The sequence below is a fragment of the Tasmannia lanceolata genome, unplaced genomic scaffold, assembly GCF_043159265.1.
Source record: "Tasmannia lanceolata isolate RefF3 unplaced genomic scaffold, GAP_Taslan_0.1 ptg000003l, whole genome shotgun sequence".
Lineage (NCBI taxonomy): Eukaryota > Viridiplantae > Streptophyta > Magnoliopsida > Canellales > Winteraceae > Tasmannia > Tasmannia lanceolata.
In genome coordinates this window covers 58,811,691-58,831,578 of record NW_027518680.1, presented here as the reverse complement: position 1 = coordinate 58,831,578, position 19,888 = coordinate 58,811,691, and the positions used below count along the sequence as shown (strand labels likewise).

The 19,888-nt window shown below is 37.4% G+C and overlaps 1 protein-coding gene across 1 annotated transcript; it reads right to left on the bottom strand.

Annotated features, from left to right (window-relative positions):
• Nucleotides 1-224: 224 nt before the first annotated feature.
• Nucleotides 225-15,546, bottom strand: LOC143856987 (uncharacterized). Its single transcript, XM_077367269.1, has 11 exons — nt 15,283-15,546; nt 11,150-11,297; nt 10,749-10,820; nt 9,645-9,716; nt 3,710-3,781; nt 3,466-3,609; nt 3,242-3,322; nt 2,020-2,091; nt 1,826-1,897; nt 533-604; nt 225-446 (listed from the first exon to the last, which is right to left on the bottom strand). Exons 1-11 carry the CDS (start codon nt 15,365-15,367, stop codon nt 356-358), a joined length of 981 nt encoding a protein of 326 aa, XP_077223384.1. The 5' UTR covers nt 15,368-15,546; the 3' UTR covers nt 225-355.
• Between the last annotated feature and the right edge of the window lie 4,342 nt (nt 15,547-19,888).

The window sequence follows — 19,888 nt, the reverse complement described above, 5'->3', positions numbered from 1 at the left end:
TTATTATTTATTTAGAGCAGTGATAAATCGACTCCCAAATATCTTAAATCGACCCCCATGTGTCTATCTCTCTCCTCTTTCTCTTTCTAAACCAGAGGAGAGAGAAAGAGAAAGAGAGAAAGAGAAAGACACATGGGGTGTCGATTTATCACTCCCCTTTATTTATACTTAGTATTAAATTTTTTTTATCACGCACGAGCGTTGTCAGGTAAGTGCTTTTTGGGGACAGTAAAAGCCCTTTTACAGCTCTTTAAATATAAAAGGTGGAAAAGAACCGTTACATTTGAAAATGATACTTTATAAGTGGAATAGTATAAAAAAATCTGTAAACTGATAAAGAATAAAACAAAGTGAACTAAAATAAGAACTCTGAGTCAGAGATCTCAAGCACCTTGTGGGCACCCTTAGGGTTTACACCTGGCTTGAATTGGTTGCCTTCGATGTACCTGCATTGGCATATAGAGTTCTGTAAGTATTCTTTCAGAATTTCAATAGTGCTAATCTTGAAGGTTGAATGATTACAGGAACTCACAATTCTTTCAAGAAGGGGTGTTTATAGAAGGCATCTGGAATTCTTCCTATAAATAGATTGTGATCCAAATACCTGAAATTGCACGAAGAAGAGATAAGTGCATGGCACAACAACGATTCGCCGCTCAGTAATGTGTTGTGTAATTCGGGATTTCCATATTGATTCATACGTCGTACCCATGGGGTAGGGACAGAGGAAGAGGGGAAAAAATTGAAGATTTCACATAGTACTTTTGATCGAAAAATCCATGTGATTTCTTTCGTACCCTTCGTTCGATGAGAAAATATACACAAAAACATATATATTTTACATAAATATTGCATAAAAAGATTTCAGAACTCACTGACGTGCTCAGAACATGGTCAAATCAACTCGGGTCCGCCCAAGATTGCAGTATCGAGTCATCTGGCTTTTATCTTATGAAAAATCGTAAAATTGAATTGGCGAGTTTGACAATGACTTGACAGAGATGAAATCAGAAATTGCAAGACATACACATACACATACACATACACAAGCATGCATTTGCATACAAATACTTGCATGCATGTATATTGGCAAGTTCTTCATTGTTCCCAGCTGGAGTTTTAACTCTCTTATTTTATTTAAAGACACTACATAAAAAAGGGCAGCCCAGGGCACGAGGCTCCCGCCATTGCAGGGTCTGGGAAGGGCTAAATGTATTTTTATAAAAACAAAGGAAAGAATACAAATTAAGATAGGGACATAGATTGCCACACAAACGGAGAATCCATGAGTCCACACTCAGCTAGAGAGTATGCAATAGTTGACTTGACAATGACTCAGTGCGTGATAAAAAGGCATATGCAAGAATCAAGCCAATAACCTTTTGTTTAAATTTGAAGGACCTGTCCATGAGGCTACATAGTAGACTTGCTTCATATTTGTAACAATAATATAAGTACACATATATACATACGACACACACACATAAATATAATATATGAAATATGTATTTTAATAGAAAAACACCTCCAATTTTTATTGAGTCACCATCAAGTCAAGAGTCCATCAGTCAAGTTGACATGAATACACCCATTATTTAGTAAAGTTTTTTTAACGGTAGAATGAACATAATTGACAACTAACAGGTGTTCAAGAGAAGCACATGGATAAAATCAATTCAAAATTTGCACGCAATAGAATAGGGGAAAACCAAAACAAGAAATCAGTACAATAAAGAAGGGATCCTCTTTTAGAACCAAAAACAAGAAATCAGTACAATAAAGATGGGATCCTCTTTTAAATTCAAAAGTAGATAATAAAACTCACAGGTATGTCAGTTTAGGAATATGGGCAAGCCCTGAAGGTATCGTCCCAGACATCTTGTTGTAGGATAAGTACCTAGAACCAAACCATCAAAAAACTTTAGGGATTCCATGATTGAAGCCCAAAAAAGGATCACTAGAAGAAAGAAATAGAAGCAAATGTTTAAGCAATCACTCATTTGACATTGGAACACTTACAAGATTTCTAAATTTGTCAAGTTTGCAAGCTGCGCTGGTATCCCTCCAGTTAAATAATTGTTATTGAGATACCTAGATAGCAAAATTAAGGATGAATCGTCTAGAAGTTGTTAAAATAAGTAAGGGGTCTTTCCAAAATTCAACATAAGAGAATTAAAAGAAGAGAAGTAATTGTAAATACTACAGTTACGACGAGTATCTGCTTCTTCAAAGATAGAAAATAAGATGTGACTGCATTCTTTGCAGGAAGTTGACTAGTAAAATAAATAGAAGAATCTTATTGGTGTTTAAATGGAAAACATAGCTCACGAACTTATTATGTAAGGCAAAATCCCTTTTTTGAAGGATGTCAAAATCTAGAGAGAAAAATGAAGACAAAAAATCATACATTTGGGCATTAAGTGATGTGTTGTGCCTGTATAACTTAGACATAGGCATGTTTGTCTATTTGTGTCAGAGAACATGAGATGTCAGACACAGGCACACAGCAACACAGGCAATAGTGATTTGACAACAATTAAACTGTTAATTGGTAAACATGAAGGACATATTATTAAGACAAATATCAGTTAATAACATACAAAGGGAAATGATATATCCGCCCCTTTTGATCACTAGGAACACCCCCTGTCAGTGCATCAGTGACTAAAGAGGGGCTGTTGTACTTATGTCGGAAGAATTCAATGCCCCCGATTGCCACAAACACTGACAGGGGGTGTTCCTAGTGATCAAAAGGGGCGGATATATCACTTCCCCATACAAAAAGTATTTGGATAAATATAAATATGCTGCAATTAAATTAGTAATGGATAAATAATATCAAAAAAAAAAAACTTAAACATGGACATGATGAGAAGAATGAAACAAGGGGATCTAGAAAACCGAACATGATGACACGTCTGTGAAGGTGTAAACTGATAATCAAATGATAACTTACAATTTTAGTCCATAAAGGCATGAGGTATAGAAAAAATGTTAGTAGAAAACTAGAAAGACATGAGGTACAGAAGAATGTTCCAAGAAAACAAGAAAGACATGAAAGACATGAGGTACAGAAAAATGTTTCTAGAAAACAAGAAACATAATAGAACTACACAAAAGGTATACAAGTAATGCTATCACAGAAAAAGGTTAAATAAGATCTCATCCTTGTTAATAATAGGTATTTGTGTGTTTAAGAAAGAGAACCCTGCCACTAACGTCAATATTGACATCAACTTACAGGTTGCGCAGTGAAGGAAAGCTGCCCTCAATATGGATGAGCTCCCTTATGGTTCCCACTAAATGGTTGTTACCGGCATCCCTGAGAATAGAAGGTTGCAGATTAGCAAATTGCAAGTCCATAGAAGGGCCAACAAATACCAGTTTACAATAGTGAGAAAAGGATCCGATATATGATACAAAAATCATGCTCGCATATGGAAACCAGTTCAGAGAAGACATTACAAGTGCCGTAAGTTTGGGAGATTCCCCAATTCAGGAGGAATTCGGCCAGTAAAGCGGTTCTCATGAAGATAGAGATAACGCAGCTCAGGTAGATTTGCAAGCTCCTTAGGAATTTCCCCTTTGAAATTATTGAAGCTCAGGTACCTGGAAAATGTTTCAGTAAATATCCATTAAAGATACTTAAATTTAAAGAAAAAGATTACATCAATCAGTTAATTTGTGTGAAAAAGTCCGAAATACTCACAGATTTGTCAGCTTCTTCAGTTCACCAATTTCAGGAGGAATCGCATCTTGAAGCTTATTCCACCTCAAATTTCTATAAAGCAAATGATAACAAAAGAAGTACAACTAGTTAGGAAACAAATTTCTTTTGCATTGATCTTCTAAGTTCTAACAGTAACACGAAACAATTTATGCATAACATGAAATCAAATCAAAACATGAATTATTTACTTAAGGATACAAACAAAGGTATCCCCAAGAAAACCTATAATTTAGCTAACTAACATGCTTAGGGAGATCTTGTACAAAGGGCAACCTCTGCCCCGAGGTTTTAGGTTCTGGTTTCAGTATGTGTTTCAGTCCTGACAAAAATAGAAGCATATCAGTTTTGGATGGAAATTTCGATGCAAATCCTGTAAAATAATGAAAGCGTATGGAAACATATGCAATGACAAGCATTTAAGATGAAAGAAGTGCAAGAATAAGTATGAAGTAAAAAGGCGTCACATATGCAAAAAAATCACTCATAATGCTTTAGAAACATAGAACACCTAGTGACATACATTGTCATGCATGTCTGATAATTCAGTACATACCACATTTCACAAATAATTCATAATAAAAACACCGCACTCCATATGTATTTCATATGAATATAATTATGTACAACATACTTATGTAGCTTACCACTAATACACTATATACTTATATAGCAAAGAAAGATATTTTTTATTTTTAACATTTTATAAAAATTAAAACACGGATAGAAAATAGTGAGAAAATACAACAGCATATAACACCACAATAGTATGAAACTATGAATTGTGTTATATATATATATATATATTTATTTATTTTTTTTATTTTTTTTTTTTATTTTTTATAATGAAACAATAGTTGACCTCTATGTGCTTAATCCTCTAATGAAACGATAATGAAAGATTGGGTCAGAGGTAATATAAATTGCTGCTTGATTGCCACAATAGAGCTGCACGGGAGTGGAAACCCCAAGGTCCTCAACACTCATATCTATAAGAAGAGAATAAAGCCACGTTAGCTTAGATGCAGGATGAACCATCAACCGATATTCAGCATCAGTTGAAGAAAGAGCGACAACAAATTTCTTCCTAGTCTACCAGCAACGAACATATAATATCTGCTAGTAGACCTCCTATCATCAGATGAGCCAGCACAATCGGCATCAGAACACCCTCTTACATCCAAGTGATTATCATACATTAGACCTATAGACGGTGATCCTTCTAGGAACTTTAAAATACAGATGGAAAATTTAATAATAATGTTTACATAGTTTATGCATGGATTGACTAACTACACCCATGACATAAGTATTGTCCGGACGTTTAATAGTCAAATAAATGAGTTTCCCAACAAGTTGCCGATAGTGAACATCATCTCTTAAAGGCTCCAAAATATGTACATGAATCTCATGATTTAACTCAAAAGGAGCCAACAGGCTTTCCTTAGTATTTGTAAGAAAATCTAAGACATACTTCTGCTGAGAAATGATAATGACTTTCCTAGACTGAGCAACCTCGATATCAAGAAAGTACTTCAGAAGACCAAGATCCTTAATATCAAAAAATACTGCCAAGATACTTCTTAATGTTGAAAATCTTTTTAAAATAATACTCAATAAAAGCAATATCATCCGCATATAATATCAAAATAGTAGTGTGAGCCTCAGTCTTCTAAACAAACACAGAATGATCATATATGATCCTTTGAAATCCAATCTTGTTGTAAGTACTACTTAGGCAATCAAACCACTCTCGCGCTGACTGTTTCAAGTCATATATCACCTTTCTAAGACGGCACACCTTCACTATCTCCCCTGAGGATAAAACCCCAGTGAAAGATCCACATATATTTCCTCTGAAAGATCACCATGATAAAAGGCATTCTTGAAATCTAATTGTTGCAAAGGCCAAGACTGAGTCGCAAAAGGCTATCCACTTCATTGGATCTTACCCAATATTTTGATATAGGTCAGCTTCTAAAGAATCGAGTGGAGTTGGGCAAAATGCTCACGAAAAGCATGAGGTGGGAAATGGTTTTGAGCAAGGGGAAATGATTGTCAGGGCTCTAGGGTAGGGGTGCAACTCGGGTCGGGTTCAACCTGGAAAAAAAAAGTGGGATTCGGGTCGGGTTCAGGTTGAGTTTTCCCAACCCTGGTTGAATTCGGGTGAGGGTTGAGGGTTTGCGCAACCCGGCGTGAGTGAAACCTGACATTTTTATCAATTTTTTTTCCAAGCTTAAAAGTTCGGGTTGGGTCAGGTTGAGCTCAGGTCGAGTCGGGTTGGAAACAAAGGGTTCCTCGGGTCGGGTCGGATTGAACCTCGTCGGGTTGGAAACCGGGTCGGGTCAGGTTCGGGTTGGAAAAAAGGGTTCTTCAGGTCAGGTTGGCCTAAACCCGACCCAACCCGACCTGAGTTGCACTCGAATTGATGAAACCAATGTAAGTTCGACAACTTCTAGCATTGCACTGCTTGTAGCAATTGTCGCAAAATATGGTCATGTAAAGATAATGAGGCTGTTAAATAGTTTGTGGGAGGTGGCCCGAGCAGATCTTGCAGGCCAGAAGTCCCAACGCCCAACAACCCGTGCAATGAATCCAGAGCTTGTGAGTCGTGGCAAAGGCCACCCTCGCATAGGGGTGCAATTTGGGTTGGGTTAGGTTGAGCTTTTGCTAGAACCTGAATTGGAATCAACCCAAAACTGACCCGATTTTATTAAAAGCCCCAAATTTCCACAAAATAGACCCGAGTTGCACCCCTACCCTCGCATGGCTCAGGAGAAGCCCCATGGGCAACCAAGATTGGTATCAAATGAGGGCTTTATGTAGTCACCTCAAGACCACTACACATATTGGTTTCAAACTTCCATGCTTTACACGTGCACATGTGCAGGATGATTTGTACTGCCTAAAATTGTGAACCCCATAATGGGTTGGGTACAACCCAAGCATTGTACTGGTCAATGATTATAATCATCCAATCAATGGATTTTTACCCTTTTAAGGTGTACCACTGTCAATTTTTACTTTTAAATGTCAACACATGGTGTTACTTTTGATTCGGTGGAATCAAATAAATGAGTATGTCATGTGCATGGTATCTATTTTCCTCACGCAATAAAGGAAAAAAGGGAAATATAAAAAAAATCCAATCTTATGCCAACAGAAAATCTTAACAGTTGACCACCTTTGGAGTGGCTAGAAGATCATATTTAACCATTGAGCTGTGTTATGCAACAGACGAGAATGTTGATCAGTTGTTTATCCATTGTCGCTATGCGCGTGAGATTTGGGACTTCAATTTCCGTTTGTTTGGGGTGAGGTGGGTTTTGTCTGGTCACATTGCTTAACCTTTGTGGTTTTTGCACCTTGTCCTACTACAGGCCGCACTCTTTGCGGCTTGTTCCTCTTCACTACATTTTGGCTTTTTTGGAAGGGAAGGAACAGAAGGGTTTTCAAGTTTCAATTGATATCTGAGCCATTCAATACCAGATAATCTCGATCGCAGTTCAATAGGAAGTGGTGTTCTTCCCATTTTTAGAGTGATCGTTGATTCCATTTTTTGTCAATCATGGGAGGATATTAGATTGAGTTGGATTCGGGTGGAGCGTTATGGTCCCTTATGGGCGCCCCCCCTCCCTTACGACTCTTAAGCAGCACTTTGTAGGTCGAGCTTAGGAAATCTTGGCCCTACTGGTGTGTGTCTGTGGTTTTTTTTGGAGAGAGAGAGAGAGAGAGAGAGAGAGAGAGAGAGAGAGAGAGAGAGAGAGAAGAGGAGAAGAATAAGAGAAGGAGAGGGGAAGAGGGAAGCAAGAAAATTAAGGGAGAGAAGTATGTAGCAATATTATTCCAGCAAAAAACTAGTAAAAGTCTCATACATCATCCTATATAGTAAAAGTCTCATACATCATCCTATATATATATATATATATATATATATATATATGTAAAACGGAATCCTGGACGACGTGGGTGCTCCACGTGGCACCCCTCCTAAAAAAAACATAAAACTCTCTCTATTAGGTGATATATTTGGATTGTAGAAAAAATCTCACCATATCCCACGGTTTTAGCAAAATTGTTTCTATTACTCAATATCCCACGATTAGCTTTCTATTTATTGCAGAAAAAATCTCCACTATGTCCCATGATTTTAGCAAAATTGTTTCTATCTCTCAATATCCTACGTAAATGGGCAAAATTTTGGCGAATTATTTATTTTTAGCCCCGTGCATCGCATTGGTTGTCCACTAGTATGCAACTAAAAAAGAACTCTCCTCAGGAGTTTGAAGAGTTTGATACTGCTCGAAGAGGTCGGGGTCCAAACGGTGAAGCTCCTCCTCTGTACGCTAAGTAGCATATGAATCTAGTCGCCAACGCCACCTGACAAGATAGTGCTAAAATCCACCCAAGAGTGTGATAATGCTCTGATACCAATTTTATGCAGGCCAGGAGAAGAAAAGCGGAGAAGAAAAAGAGGATATGGGAAGAAGAAAGAAAAGATAAACAAGAAAATTAGGGGAGAGAAGTCTGTAGCAATATTATTCCAGTAAAAACTAGTAAAAGTCCCACAAAAAACACAAATAACATAAAATAAATGGAAATAAAATCCCTAAAAAAATCCAAAAGTCTGAAATGCCCAATATGCACCTATAGGGCACTACGGGTGCAACCCCGCCTAGAGTAGGTCTGAAGGGGTCGCCTACCATCCCCATCACTTGGCGGCTGATATCATTTGGGCCTTCTCTGGACCACTCGGAGTTATCGATTCCAATGAAGTAGAGGCATTGCTCAATGTGTCAAGGATGGTGGTGAAGAGAAGTTAGACTCGTTTAACGTGCGAGGGGATTCCCTTAGCATGATCTGTTAGGTTAAAGACGGTGTTACTTATCCCTGGAGGTTTCTTAATGATATTTAGATCTTGGACACGATTGAAAACCAAGATACGGTTTTCAGCATGTTTTTGATATTTTGATCAACAAATAGGTTGGCAGACCATCTTGCTCGATCTGAAGTTTCGAGGGCGGCTTTGGAGTTGTTAGATCATCTTCCTTTGTGAGGGAATTGACACTTGTGTGTTTGTTTTCTTATTGATGGTTTGCTTTTTTTATCTTTCTGTTTGTTTGTTGTTTCCCTCCTTAATATCAGGCTACTACTGATTTTCCCACTACCATGTTTTGATAACAAGATGAACTCACCTTGTCGTCTATTATTTAATCCGCTGTCAAGGGCTATTACAATTCCAAAAAAACTCCCAATAGCCAATTAAAAAAGAAAGTCCAAGGTGACTTCATGGTAGTGGGAATTTTAGTAGCATATATATATATATATATATATATATATATATATATATATATATAGAGAGAGAGAGAGAGAGAGAGAGAGGAAATGGTTTGTGAGCACAAACAACCCACATTTTTGGGGTGATCCTAAGAATTCATTTGGAAGGCCCCATCATGGATGGGGTGTGTACCAAAAATCAGCTCCATTGGATCATCTTAGGGAAATGGAGGGAAAAATGGACAGATATTGTCTGTCCACAAATCTGCCCATTTTTTCCCTCCACAAATGGAAGGGTTAGGACAATCCAATGGAGCTGATTTTTGGTACACACCCCATCCATGATGGGGCCTTCCAAATGAATGCTTAGGATCACCCCCAAAATGTGGGCCCCCCATGGTTTGTGAGCTCTGTTCAGATAAGCTTATCTGAGCAGCTGCTCACAAACCATTTCCTCACACACACACACACACACACACACACACACACACACACACATATATATATATATATATATATATACCCAGACACACACACACACACATCACCATTCGAAAAAATGCATTTTATACCATAAAAATGAATTGAATAAGAACAACATTCAAGTGAATAGAAGCCTAGAAAAGAGTGTAGAAAGTACAATGTTCTAAGACGTTTCAATCGGCCGATTTCAGTAGGGATTGGGCCAGTCAACTTGTTATTGTGAAGATCCCTGTCATTCAAGCACAAGAAAGCATATTAGGCATTTACTTGAAGAAGAGAACAATTTGATGGGAAATAAAACAACTTCAAATTTTAACATGTCCATACAGAATTAGATACAAAGTAGTAAGATGATTTCTTTGTCATACATGTAAACATTTGTTGTACATGTAAACATTGACATTTGTCACAAAGAACTGCAGACCAAATATTTTCTTTTGCAAGCAAAATATTTTCTAAGAGGGCCAGCAGTTACCAAGAGCCGAAAGTCTACTTACTAGAAAGCAGCATCTATGCTGTTGAAAATGAGCCATTAATTACATACATATATAACTATTAGTCTATTACAAGCTACTACGGAGAAAAAACTTACTAGAAAGCAGCTTTTATGTTATTGAAAACGAGTCATTAATTAAATACGTATATAACTATTACAAGCTACTAGGGAAAAACAATTGGAGCCCAATCCCTCTTGTATGGACTGATGTAAAGATTACCCATATAGTCCCTATTATCTACACCAAGCCAACTAGTTATATAAGTATCTCAAAACTACAAGCTGTCAAGGTATCCCCCATTTTGTTATCTATGATATAAGCATCCATTTCCTACTCGGTATGTCGAGGAAATAGCATTGCGTCCACATAGATTGCCTTGCGTACACTTGCATAAAGCAAAAGTAAGCTATTTAGCTGACAAACTGTAATGAAGACCAAAATGCAATTAAAGCATAACCTAGGGATTGCACATAAAATTAATCAAAACCTCCAATTGCCATGATAGCCTGCACATGCATACCACTCAAGCAAACTATTGACAGATTGATAATTGGCTAGGTTAATAGACAAGAAAATTGCACTGTCCATGTTCATCTTTTTAATCAGTTTTTAAATTAATCTGACAAAATGTCGGAGCAAGTCATTTATTTTCAAATCTTCCGCAATCTGTTAACCAAAAACAGGAGAGTACATTTGTTGAACCATATTAACAGGCTTAAATTCATAAACACTATCAAGAGACCTAGAAGACTGAGAGTTCTTACAGCCTTGTCAGATCCAGCAGATTGGTCACAGCAGTGGGAAAAGGCCCAACAATTGATACTGCATAAACTTCCCTGCAAATAAAGAATAAGTACCCTCAGCCATTCATACAACTCCCGCCTAAAACAACCATCCCATATACATCTTCAATGCTTAGAACTTGACAAATGTGGTATCTTCAGTTAACATAAAAAGTAAATTGCAAAGAAGCCTTTAATACACAACCAAACTTTAAAAGAAAGATCAGTCCTCCAGACCATAAGCACATAGTGATTGGAATAAAGTCAATAAACCTTTAAAGATCACAATTCAAAAGATTGATGATAAAAGACAGATGGAGGCTGGCAAATGAGATCCTTTTACCTCTCCCACCAAAAAAAGAAAAAAGATGATTTTTACTTACAGTTCTGTTACGACCCTATAATCTCCTTGACTAGAGCACGTCACACCAGACCATGGTGGTAGGTCACCATCTCCACAAGGATCATCTCCAACCCATGCATAGACCACCCTCCACCCTAGAGATGCCTTTATTTCATTCAAGGCTTTCACTGCAACCAGAATATCATTCTTGAACCCGTTACAAAGCACCAAAAGCCTTTCCTTTATCAACATTCGTATGCATTTGTTCTTCTTTCATGCTATATTAATTAATCAAAAGAAAAAAACAAGGACAACACGAGCACACATTGCACAACACATAAAATGGATAAGTTGATAAGGCAATAGACAAGTCACACATGACACCGAGGAAAATGACACCGAATCCAGATCCGCTTATTTCCATCAAGACACATTCAATAACTAGTACGGAATGTAACACAATTACTCAGTTGACATGGAAAGTTCCCCATCAGAATTAATGTAGTGGATAAATGAAAGATGATGAAGATTAAGGCATTGAGTTCAAAAGTAATTATAACAAAGAACTCACATCACAAGAAGATTGTAATGGGAAGGTGTATACTAGATTGTAGCTCTTTCTCTTTTTATATAATAAATCTGTAGAGATCCGCCCGACCCAAGCTTGCCCATTAAAACAAAGATATTGTCGACTCGCCGGTTAAAGTAGGGGACAATAGAGATTCTGTGTCCATGGGGATATCTCTACCTCTTTTGTAATCCTTTCCCTTTTCCCTTCACTTAATGAATTCTTCTTTACCATCTCGAAAAAAAAAAAGTTTTAAAGCCTAAGATTAGTCAGATCAGATGGTTTACTACCTGCTACACAAAGCCCTTTTTCTATTTCAATTTCATTACCATCTCGAAAAAAATAGTTATAAAGCCTAAGATAAGCAGATCAGATGGTTTACTGCCTGCTACACAGCTTTTTCTATCACAATTTCACTATGCTTTATGGACACGGACATGAGTGTCACATGTCGACACGGACACGGAGAGTCGGACACAGCAAACTTCCAAAATTTAGAAACGGGGACACAGCTAACATAGAAAGTATATATAATCAAGATTTGTGGACACAGATTTGTGCGCCGAGTTTCGAGGTATCTACATGGAAACCCCTAAAATCTAGAAATAGTGGCACACTCATAGACGTACATATATATAAAGTTACTGGCACTTCTAGCAGTACACTTAAAAGTGTCTAAAGGAGTGTTGACATGTGTTGACACGGGTGTCGTGTCGGACACAACACGACACGTGTATCAGCAATAAATTCAAAGTGTCCGCCAAATCATAGCAATTTCATCATTATTGATATCAAATCATGCTTGGTTTTATTTTATTCGCAAGAGGCCTTACATATCAAATAAAAGAACCCAAAATCCAAAGATAAATAGTGTTTGCCTTTCCTTACCGAGTTTAATATAATGTCCAAATTTAAGTATAATACGATTCAAAATCAGACCACATATTAACTAAAAACAAGACAAGTGTCTAAAGCTATGCAAAATAGGGTGCATCTTGCAAAACACAAGAACTTCATTTAAAATTTCAAATATCTGATTCTCAAACTCCAAGATTCAATACAATCTTTCTAATTTTTAAGCAAGCATATATGTAATCCATTGGTACTCCAAAACCTAGATTCTCAGTCCAATATCTAACTCAAAATAATATTCAACAAAACAGCAACATGCAGCAGATCCTATTTTCTGCCGACAAACTTCTTGATCTTAGTTGAGATGTCATAAAAAAGGCTATCCTTAAGGTTAGGGGAGATCGTTTGGCAACAAAAATAGCCGAATTTAAGTCAATTGACTCATAAGAAACCAAACCATGAACTAAAATTTCTTGCCTCTTAGTACATTAAGCATGCAAGAGGCAAGACAAGAAGAAAATGAGCAAAGTCAAGTCAATTAACTCATAAGAAACCAAAAAAGGAACTAAAAAACTTCTCTCCACATTTCAAAAACTATCTAATCTCCATCCAATCAATTGGAATGCCATAAACCCCTCATTTCCAAGCACATTTGAGATCAACCCACAGGAAAATGGTAGGACTCAACTTAATTCAGAAACAAGTAGCCAAGCCACTAACTCAATTTTCTCACTGGACGACACACGCGCGCGGGCGCACACACACAAAAAAAAAAAAAACTATCTAAACCTAAATTTCAATCCAAAGATTCTAAATACCATAAAACCCTAACTTTCAAGCATGTGCAAGCTCAATCAGCAACATAATCGCGGAATTCAAATAGATTTTCTCACCGGAAAGCAAAAACGAACTGAATTCACATGATACACAACAAAAACCCTAGATTCCGAAGATCGAGTTTCGAATTCAACTATCTTAAACACCGGAAAAACCTACAATGAGAAGCGATCGGCAAAGTACCGTCTCACTTTAGGGAAAGTACCATAATTTTCTCATTGTACTACAAAAAAAGTAAAAAACTAACCCCCTAACCCTAAATTTCAATCCAAAGATTCAAAATACCATAAAACCCTATCTTTCAACCATGTGCAAGATCAATCGCAATATATTGGCGGAATTCAAATTGATCTTTTCACAGGAAAGCAAAAACAACTACAAAAACCCTAGATTCCGACCATCAAGTTTCGAATTCAACTGTCTAAAACATTGTAAAACCCTACAATTATAAGCGATAGGGAAAGTAGCGTCTCTCTTTAAGGAAAGTACCCTAATTTTCTCATTGTACTAAAAATCCTAACCATCTAACCCTAAATTTCAATTGAAAGAATGGAAATACCATAAAACCCTAACTTTCAAGCATGTGTGACATATAATGGCAGAATTCAATTCGATTTTCTCACAGGAAAGCAAAACCGAACTGAATTCACTTCCTACACTACGAAAACCCTAGATTCCAAACAATTCAAATTGATTTTCTCACAGGAAAGCAAAAACGAAATGAATTCACTTGTTATACTACAAAAACCCTAGATTCAAACATCCAGTTTCAAATTCAACAGTCTAAAACACTGTAAAACCCTACAATTAGAAGCGATCGGGAAAAGTACCCTAATTTTCTCATTGTACAAAAAACCTAACGATCTAACCCTAAATTTCAATTGAAAGAATGGAAATACCATAAAAACCCTAACTTTCAAGCATGTGCGAAAAATAATGGCGGAATTCAATTCGATTTTCTCACAGGAAAGCAAAACCGAACTGAATTCACATCCTACACTACGAAAACCCTAGATTCCAAACAATTCAAATTGATTTTCACACAGGAAGGCAAAAACGAACTGAATTCACTTGCTAGACTACAAAAACCCTAGATTCAAACATCCAATTTCGAATTCAACAGTCTAAAACACTGTAAAACCCTACAATAAGAAGCGATCGGGAAAAGTACCCTAATTTTCTCATTGTACAAAAAACCTAACGATCTAACCCTAAATTTCAATTGAAAGAATGGAAATACGATAAAACACTAACTTTCAAGCATGTGCAAAAAATAATGGCAGAATTCAATTCGATTTTCTCACAGGAAAGCAAAACCGAACTGAATTCACATCCTACACTATGAAAACCCTAGATTCCAAACAATTCAAATTGATTTTCACACAGGAAGGCAAAAACGAACTGAACTCACTTGCTAGACTACAAAAACCCTAGATTCAAACGTCCAGTTTCGAATTCAACAGTCTAAAACACTGTAAAACCCTACAATTAGAAGCGATTCAAACATCCAGTTTCGAATTCAACAGTCTAAAACACTGTAAAACCCTACAATTAGAAGCGATCGGGAAAAGTAACCTAATTTTCTCATTTTACTAAAAAAACTAACGATCTAACCCAAAATTTCAATTGAAAGAATGGAAATACCATAAAACCCTAACTTTCAAGCATGTGCGAAAGATAATGGCGGAGTTCAATTCGATTTTTCTCACAGGAAAGCAAAACCGAACTGAATTCACTTCCTAAAGTACGAAAACCCTAGATGCCAAACAATTCAAATTGATTTTCTCACAAGAAAGCAAAAACGAACTGAATTCACTTGCTACACTACAAAAACCCTAGATTCAAACATCCAGTTACGAATTCAACAGTCTAAAACACCTTAAAACCTTAAAATGAGATGCAATCGGGAAAATTACCGTCTCTCTTTAAGGTTTTGCAGTGAGCAACGGCCAGTAAGAAAGAGAACCAGTAGATCAAAGCAAATGCTGAAGGATACGCCATAGAGATTCGAGATCTTTACGCAAAGTGATCAATGGGAGAACAGATCGGATCAATCATTTCTCGATCTTATAATCCGAAAACCCTAATTTTCGTTTTTTGATCTGCAAATTCGCTATTTAAAATCTACAGAAGAGAGAGAAACCAAAAAATGATTTTTATATGAAAGAAATGTTGATGAAAATCATGAAATTACCAGCTATTTTTCAGCGGAAAAAAGGGAGCTGATTTTTTCACCCCTATTTAGGATTATACGCCCCCAAGCCCCTCGCCCTAAGGGTGTGTTTGGCGTACCGTTTGAAATAGCGTTTAAAACGCCGTTTTGCAAAACGGTGTTTTGGTTCAAAACGGTGTTTTGCCAAACGGCGTTTTCATGTTTGGTTGGCCAGATCAAAACGGCATATTAAACGGCAAACGGAGGTATTGTGTGTTTGGTTGCAAATGCCACAAAACAGAGTTTTAGTGGTAAAATGACCAAAAGGGCATTGTTTGGTTGGCCTCAATGTAACTCAACTACTCTCTCATTAGGCCCAATATTAAAAGGTCATTAGGATCTCATTCAAACACTACTAAAATTAAACATCATTGCCAAAAAAATACAAAACAAAAGGTATAGGATATGCTAAAGAGGAGGTGGGGAATCATTTTCAATTCAGGAAAAAACAGACAAGTTTTCTCTTATTTCTCTTTCTTAATACCCTCTTGTTTTTTTTATAAGCACACATTTTCTCTCTATTTTAAGCTTCTTTGATTGGAATTTGCAACTCATTGGGTGGTAAAATCCAATTAAAGAACTACGGTCATGTTTGTATGGCAAGAATTTTGTAGAAAAGTTAGGGAAGGAAAAATATTTCTAAAATTTCTTACTTTTTTTAGGCTTGAAAAAAAGATAATCGGAACAAACCCAATTCAAATTTTGTTTAGAGAGACTTACAATTTATGATAATATCCTTCCAAATTAACCATAATCAGAGATTTTGTATGGTGTAATGTAAGCTCTTCCAAAAAAACAAAGGTGTAAAAATGGGTTTGGTGAGGGTAAACATGTAAAAACCCAACATCCAAAAACTCCGTTCAAAGGGTTCAAAACGGCATTTCAAACGGTGGCTGCGCACCCAAACACTCCCAAACGGTTAGTGCGTGTTTGGCATACCGTTTAAAACACCGTTTCGCGTTTGAAACACCGTTTTGGGGCCAAACGACCGTTTGGGAGTGTTTGGGTGCGCAGCCACCGTTTGAAACGCCGTTTGAAACACCGTTTTGAACCCTCAAAACGGCGTTTTGCAAACGGAGGGGGGGGAGGTCCTTTTGCAAAACGCCGTTTTGAACGGAGTTTTTGGGCAACGGGTTTTTACATGTTTGCCCTCACCAAAACCCATTTTTACGTATATGCGTGCGATTTTATGCGTTACGTCAAATATAAAAAAAGTGGAGGTGTTAATATCATTCTTGATGACACAAATTTGTTAAATTGTTAATATTTAATTCAAAAGAAGGGGCTGCTGATATCATTATATGATCTCTTAATTTTGATTTTTTAAAGACAAAAGAATTAAAAGAAACCTAGTTTCTTACTTTCTTCATCTACTTTGTAAAGTTGCAAACTCTCTCACGCCTCATTGCCTCAGTGTCTCCACTCGTCTGTCAAATCCGGCCGTTGAGAAGAAGAAGGAGAAGAACCCCAAAGATATAACCATTTTTTTTTTTTGGCAATGATGTTAAATTTTAATAGTGTTTGAATGAGATCCTAACGACCTTTTAATATTGGGCCTAATGAGAGAGTAGTTGAGTTACATTGAAGCCAACCAAACAATGCCATTTTTGGTCATTTTACCACTAAAACTTTGTTTTGGGGCATTTGCAATCAAACACACAATACCTCCGTTTGCCGTTTAAAACGCCGTTTTGATCTGGCCAACCAAACATGAAAATGCCGTTTGGCAAAACACCGTTTTGCAAAACGGAGTTTTAAACGCTATTTCAAACGGTGCGCCAAACACACCCTTAACGTGATTTGACATAAAAAGCGTTAAAGTCTACCCCAATTCCCATTAAAAGTGGGGCGCATAATCCTATTCTAGAGTGAAAAAATCATGTCCAAAAAAATTGATGAAAAGCATATTGGCCCACTCCCCAAGATGATTTTATTGGGCGATGATATTTTCACCCCGCCCCCATCATTACGCATTTGCCCCCCTTGTAATTTGTCTTCAAAAGCGTTAAAGTTGCTCACTGTTCATGCTATAAGGGGGCGAACGCGTACTGCAACGGGGGTGAAAATATCATCGTATTCCAGATATATTCGCCTCTTTTTAAACAGCTCCCTCTATATGAGTCTTATCACTTATGACTAAACTTTTACACTAGAGGGGGCTATCCATTATTTCGCACCGTTCAGTGGGACCGGAGGAATATAAAGCGCTTTGGAAAACCTAAATATATAGGGATTTGGAAGGCAATTTTGCATAAATGCATTTCGCGGCTGACTTTGCAGGAGGAACAGCCATCTCCCGCTGAATTAATTGAACAAAACAAAATCTGCTGAAAAGTGAGCCTGCGTGGCTATTCTCTCATACAAAAGTCAGCCGCGAAATAGTTTTCCACGAAATTGCCTAGCTAATCTCAAATATAAAAAGCGTGGCTTTAAGATAATTCGCACCCCTTGAACGTAAAAAAAGCACAGTCTGCCACATATCCTCCTTTCACGAGGTGCGAATTATCCTACAAGCGGTGCGAATTTATCATCCCATTTTGTAAAACAAGGCTTCATACATTCATTTAGGGCGAAAACACCGGACTTGGACTCTTGGTTGCTCTCTCTGCCCGACCCAGTTGCAACCCTAGTACTCTTGGTCTCTCTCTCTCTCTCATTGCAATCCTTGTATTTTTCTCTTTTTGGCAGTTGTGTCCCTTTGCATGTAGAGGGTTTGCCTTTTGTTTTTTGGTCTTCCCCTGCCTGATTGGAAGGGGTTGCTGTCTTTCTTCATGATGTATCTTTCTTATTATTAATATATCTGGTAGGGGTCTGCCTCCCAGCTTACCCATCAAAAAAAAAAAAATCGGAGTGTTCCCGTGGTTGGTTTGAATCTCTTCGAATGTGCAGTTTCTTATAGATCAACGGTGTGTCAGGCAGCTGCACCATGCGGGTGATTGTGTTTAGATCTGCTGCACATGAGTTAATTTAGTTTCCCCAAAGGCGCAAATTTACCACAAAAAGGTAGAGAACTAGTCCGCGCCTCATATCGCCACATCGAAAAGGTGTCGTTAACATAATATATTTTTTGTCCTATACATAAATTAGGTACGCCATATTTTAATTTGAAAAAAACCATGAATAATTATTTCAAAATTCTAATCCGAGAATGAGAAAAACAAATAAATCAAATTTGGCAAGCACGATCACAAAGTCTGGTATTCTTTAAATCCAGTTAAAACATCATCAGATATTCAAATTTCTACCCACTTTTTCAAAGCTTGGTGGAGTCGCCTTGGGGGTGCAGCTCGGGTCAATTTTTAGGATTTTGGGTTGAGCTTTTACCGTATAATCAGATCAGGTTCTAGTTGATTCCAATTCATTTTTCGGCAAAAGCTTAATCATATCTGACCCTACTTGAACCCCTAGTTCGCTTGGGCAGTTGTGATGTTCCAATTCTGCTGGTTTATACTGTAAGAGTTATAATATTTGCCGAACACACTCTATACTATTCGATGATTCAAATCATTCATTTGTTGGGCCCCAACGTAAATAGGACGTGCCCCGAACATCATCTCCACGGGACTATCCTAACTCTTCGATCTAAGAGGTTTCTATAATGCATTATTATCCCCCTTCCATCATAGAGGGTTAGATCACCCCGTAGAGTTGATTCTCCAAATTTCTAATTCCAACCAGCTAAGATCACTCAATTCGGGAAGCGAAGTGTTAAAGTATAAATGATTAAATAACACTGTCCCTGACAGCTTAAGCTTTCAGAGTAGTTGGTTGCTTCACATGGTATTAGAGCAATTACCCGAATCCTACCAAACGCTTTGGATTCGGGTATGGGCCCACATTATTTGGATGATCCAAAGCGTTCATTTTATGGGTCCTGACATAGATAGGGTGTGCCCAAAAAACAGCTCCATCGGATCATCCTAACCCTTCAATATATGGACGAACCTTCAGCTGGGGGCAAACCTTAAACAAATTGAAACTACAGGGGTCGAAGTGGATGTGGGGGTGTAAATGTATTTATCCCTTTTTTTTTAACATTAGAGGGGTGCGAATTATCTTACAGCCACGCTTTTTATATTTGAGATTAGCTAGGCAATTTGGCGGAAAACTATTTCGCGGCTGACTTTTGTATGAGAGAAAAGCCACGCAGGCTCACTTTTCAGCAGATTTTGTCTTGTTCAATTAATTCAGCGGGAGATGGCTGTTCCTCCTGCAAAGTCAGCCGCGAAATGGATTTATGCAAAATTGCCTTCCAAATCCCTATATATTTAGGTTTTCCAAAGCGCTTTATATTCCTACCGTCCCACTGA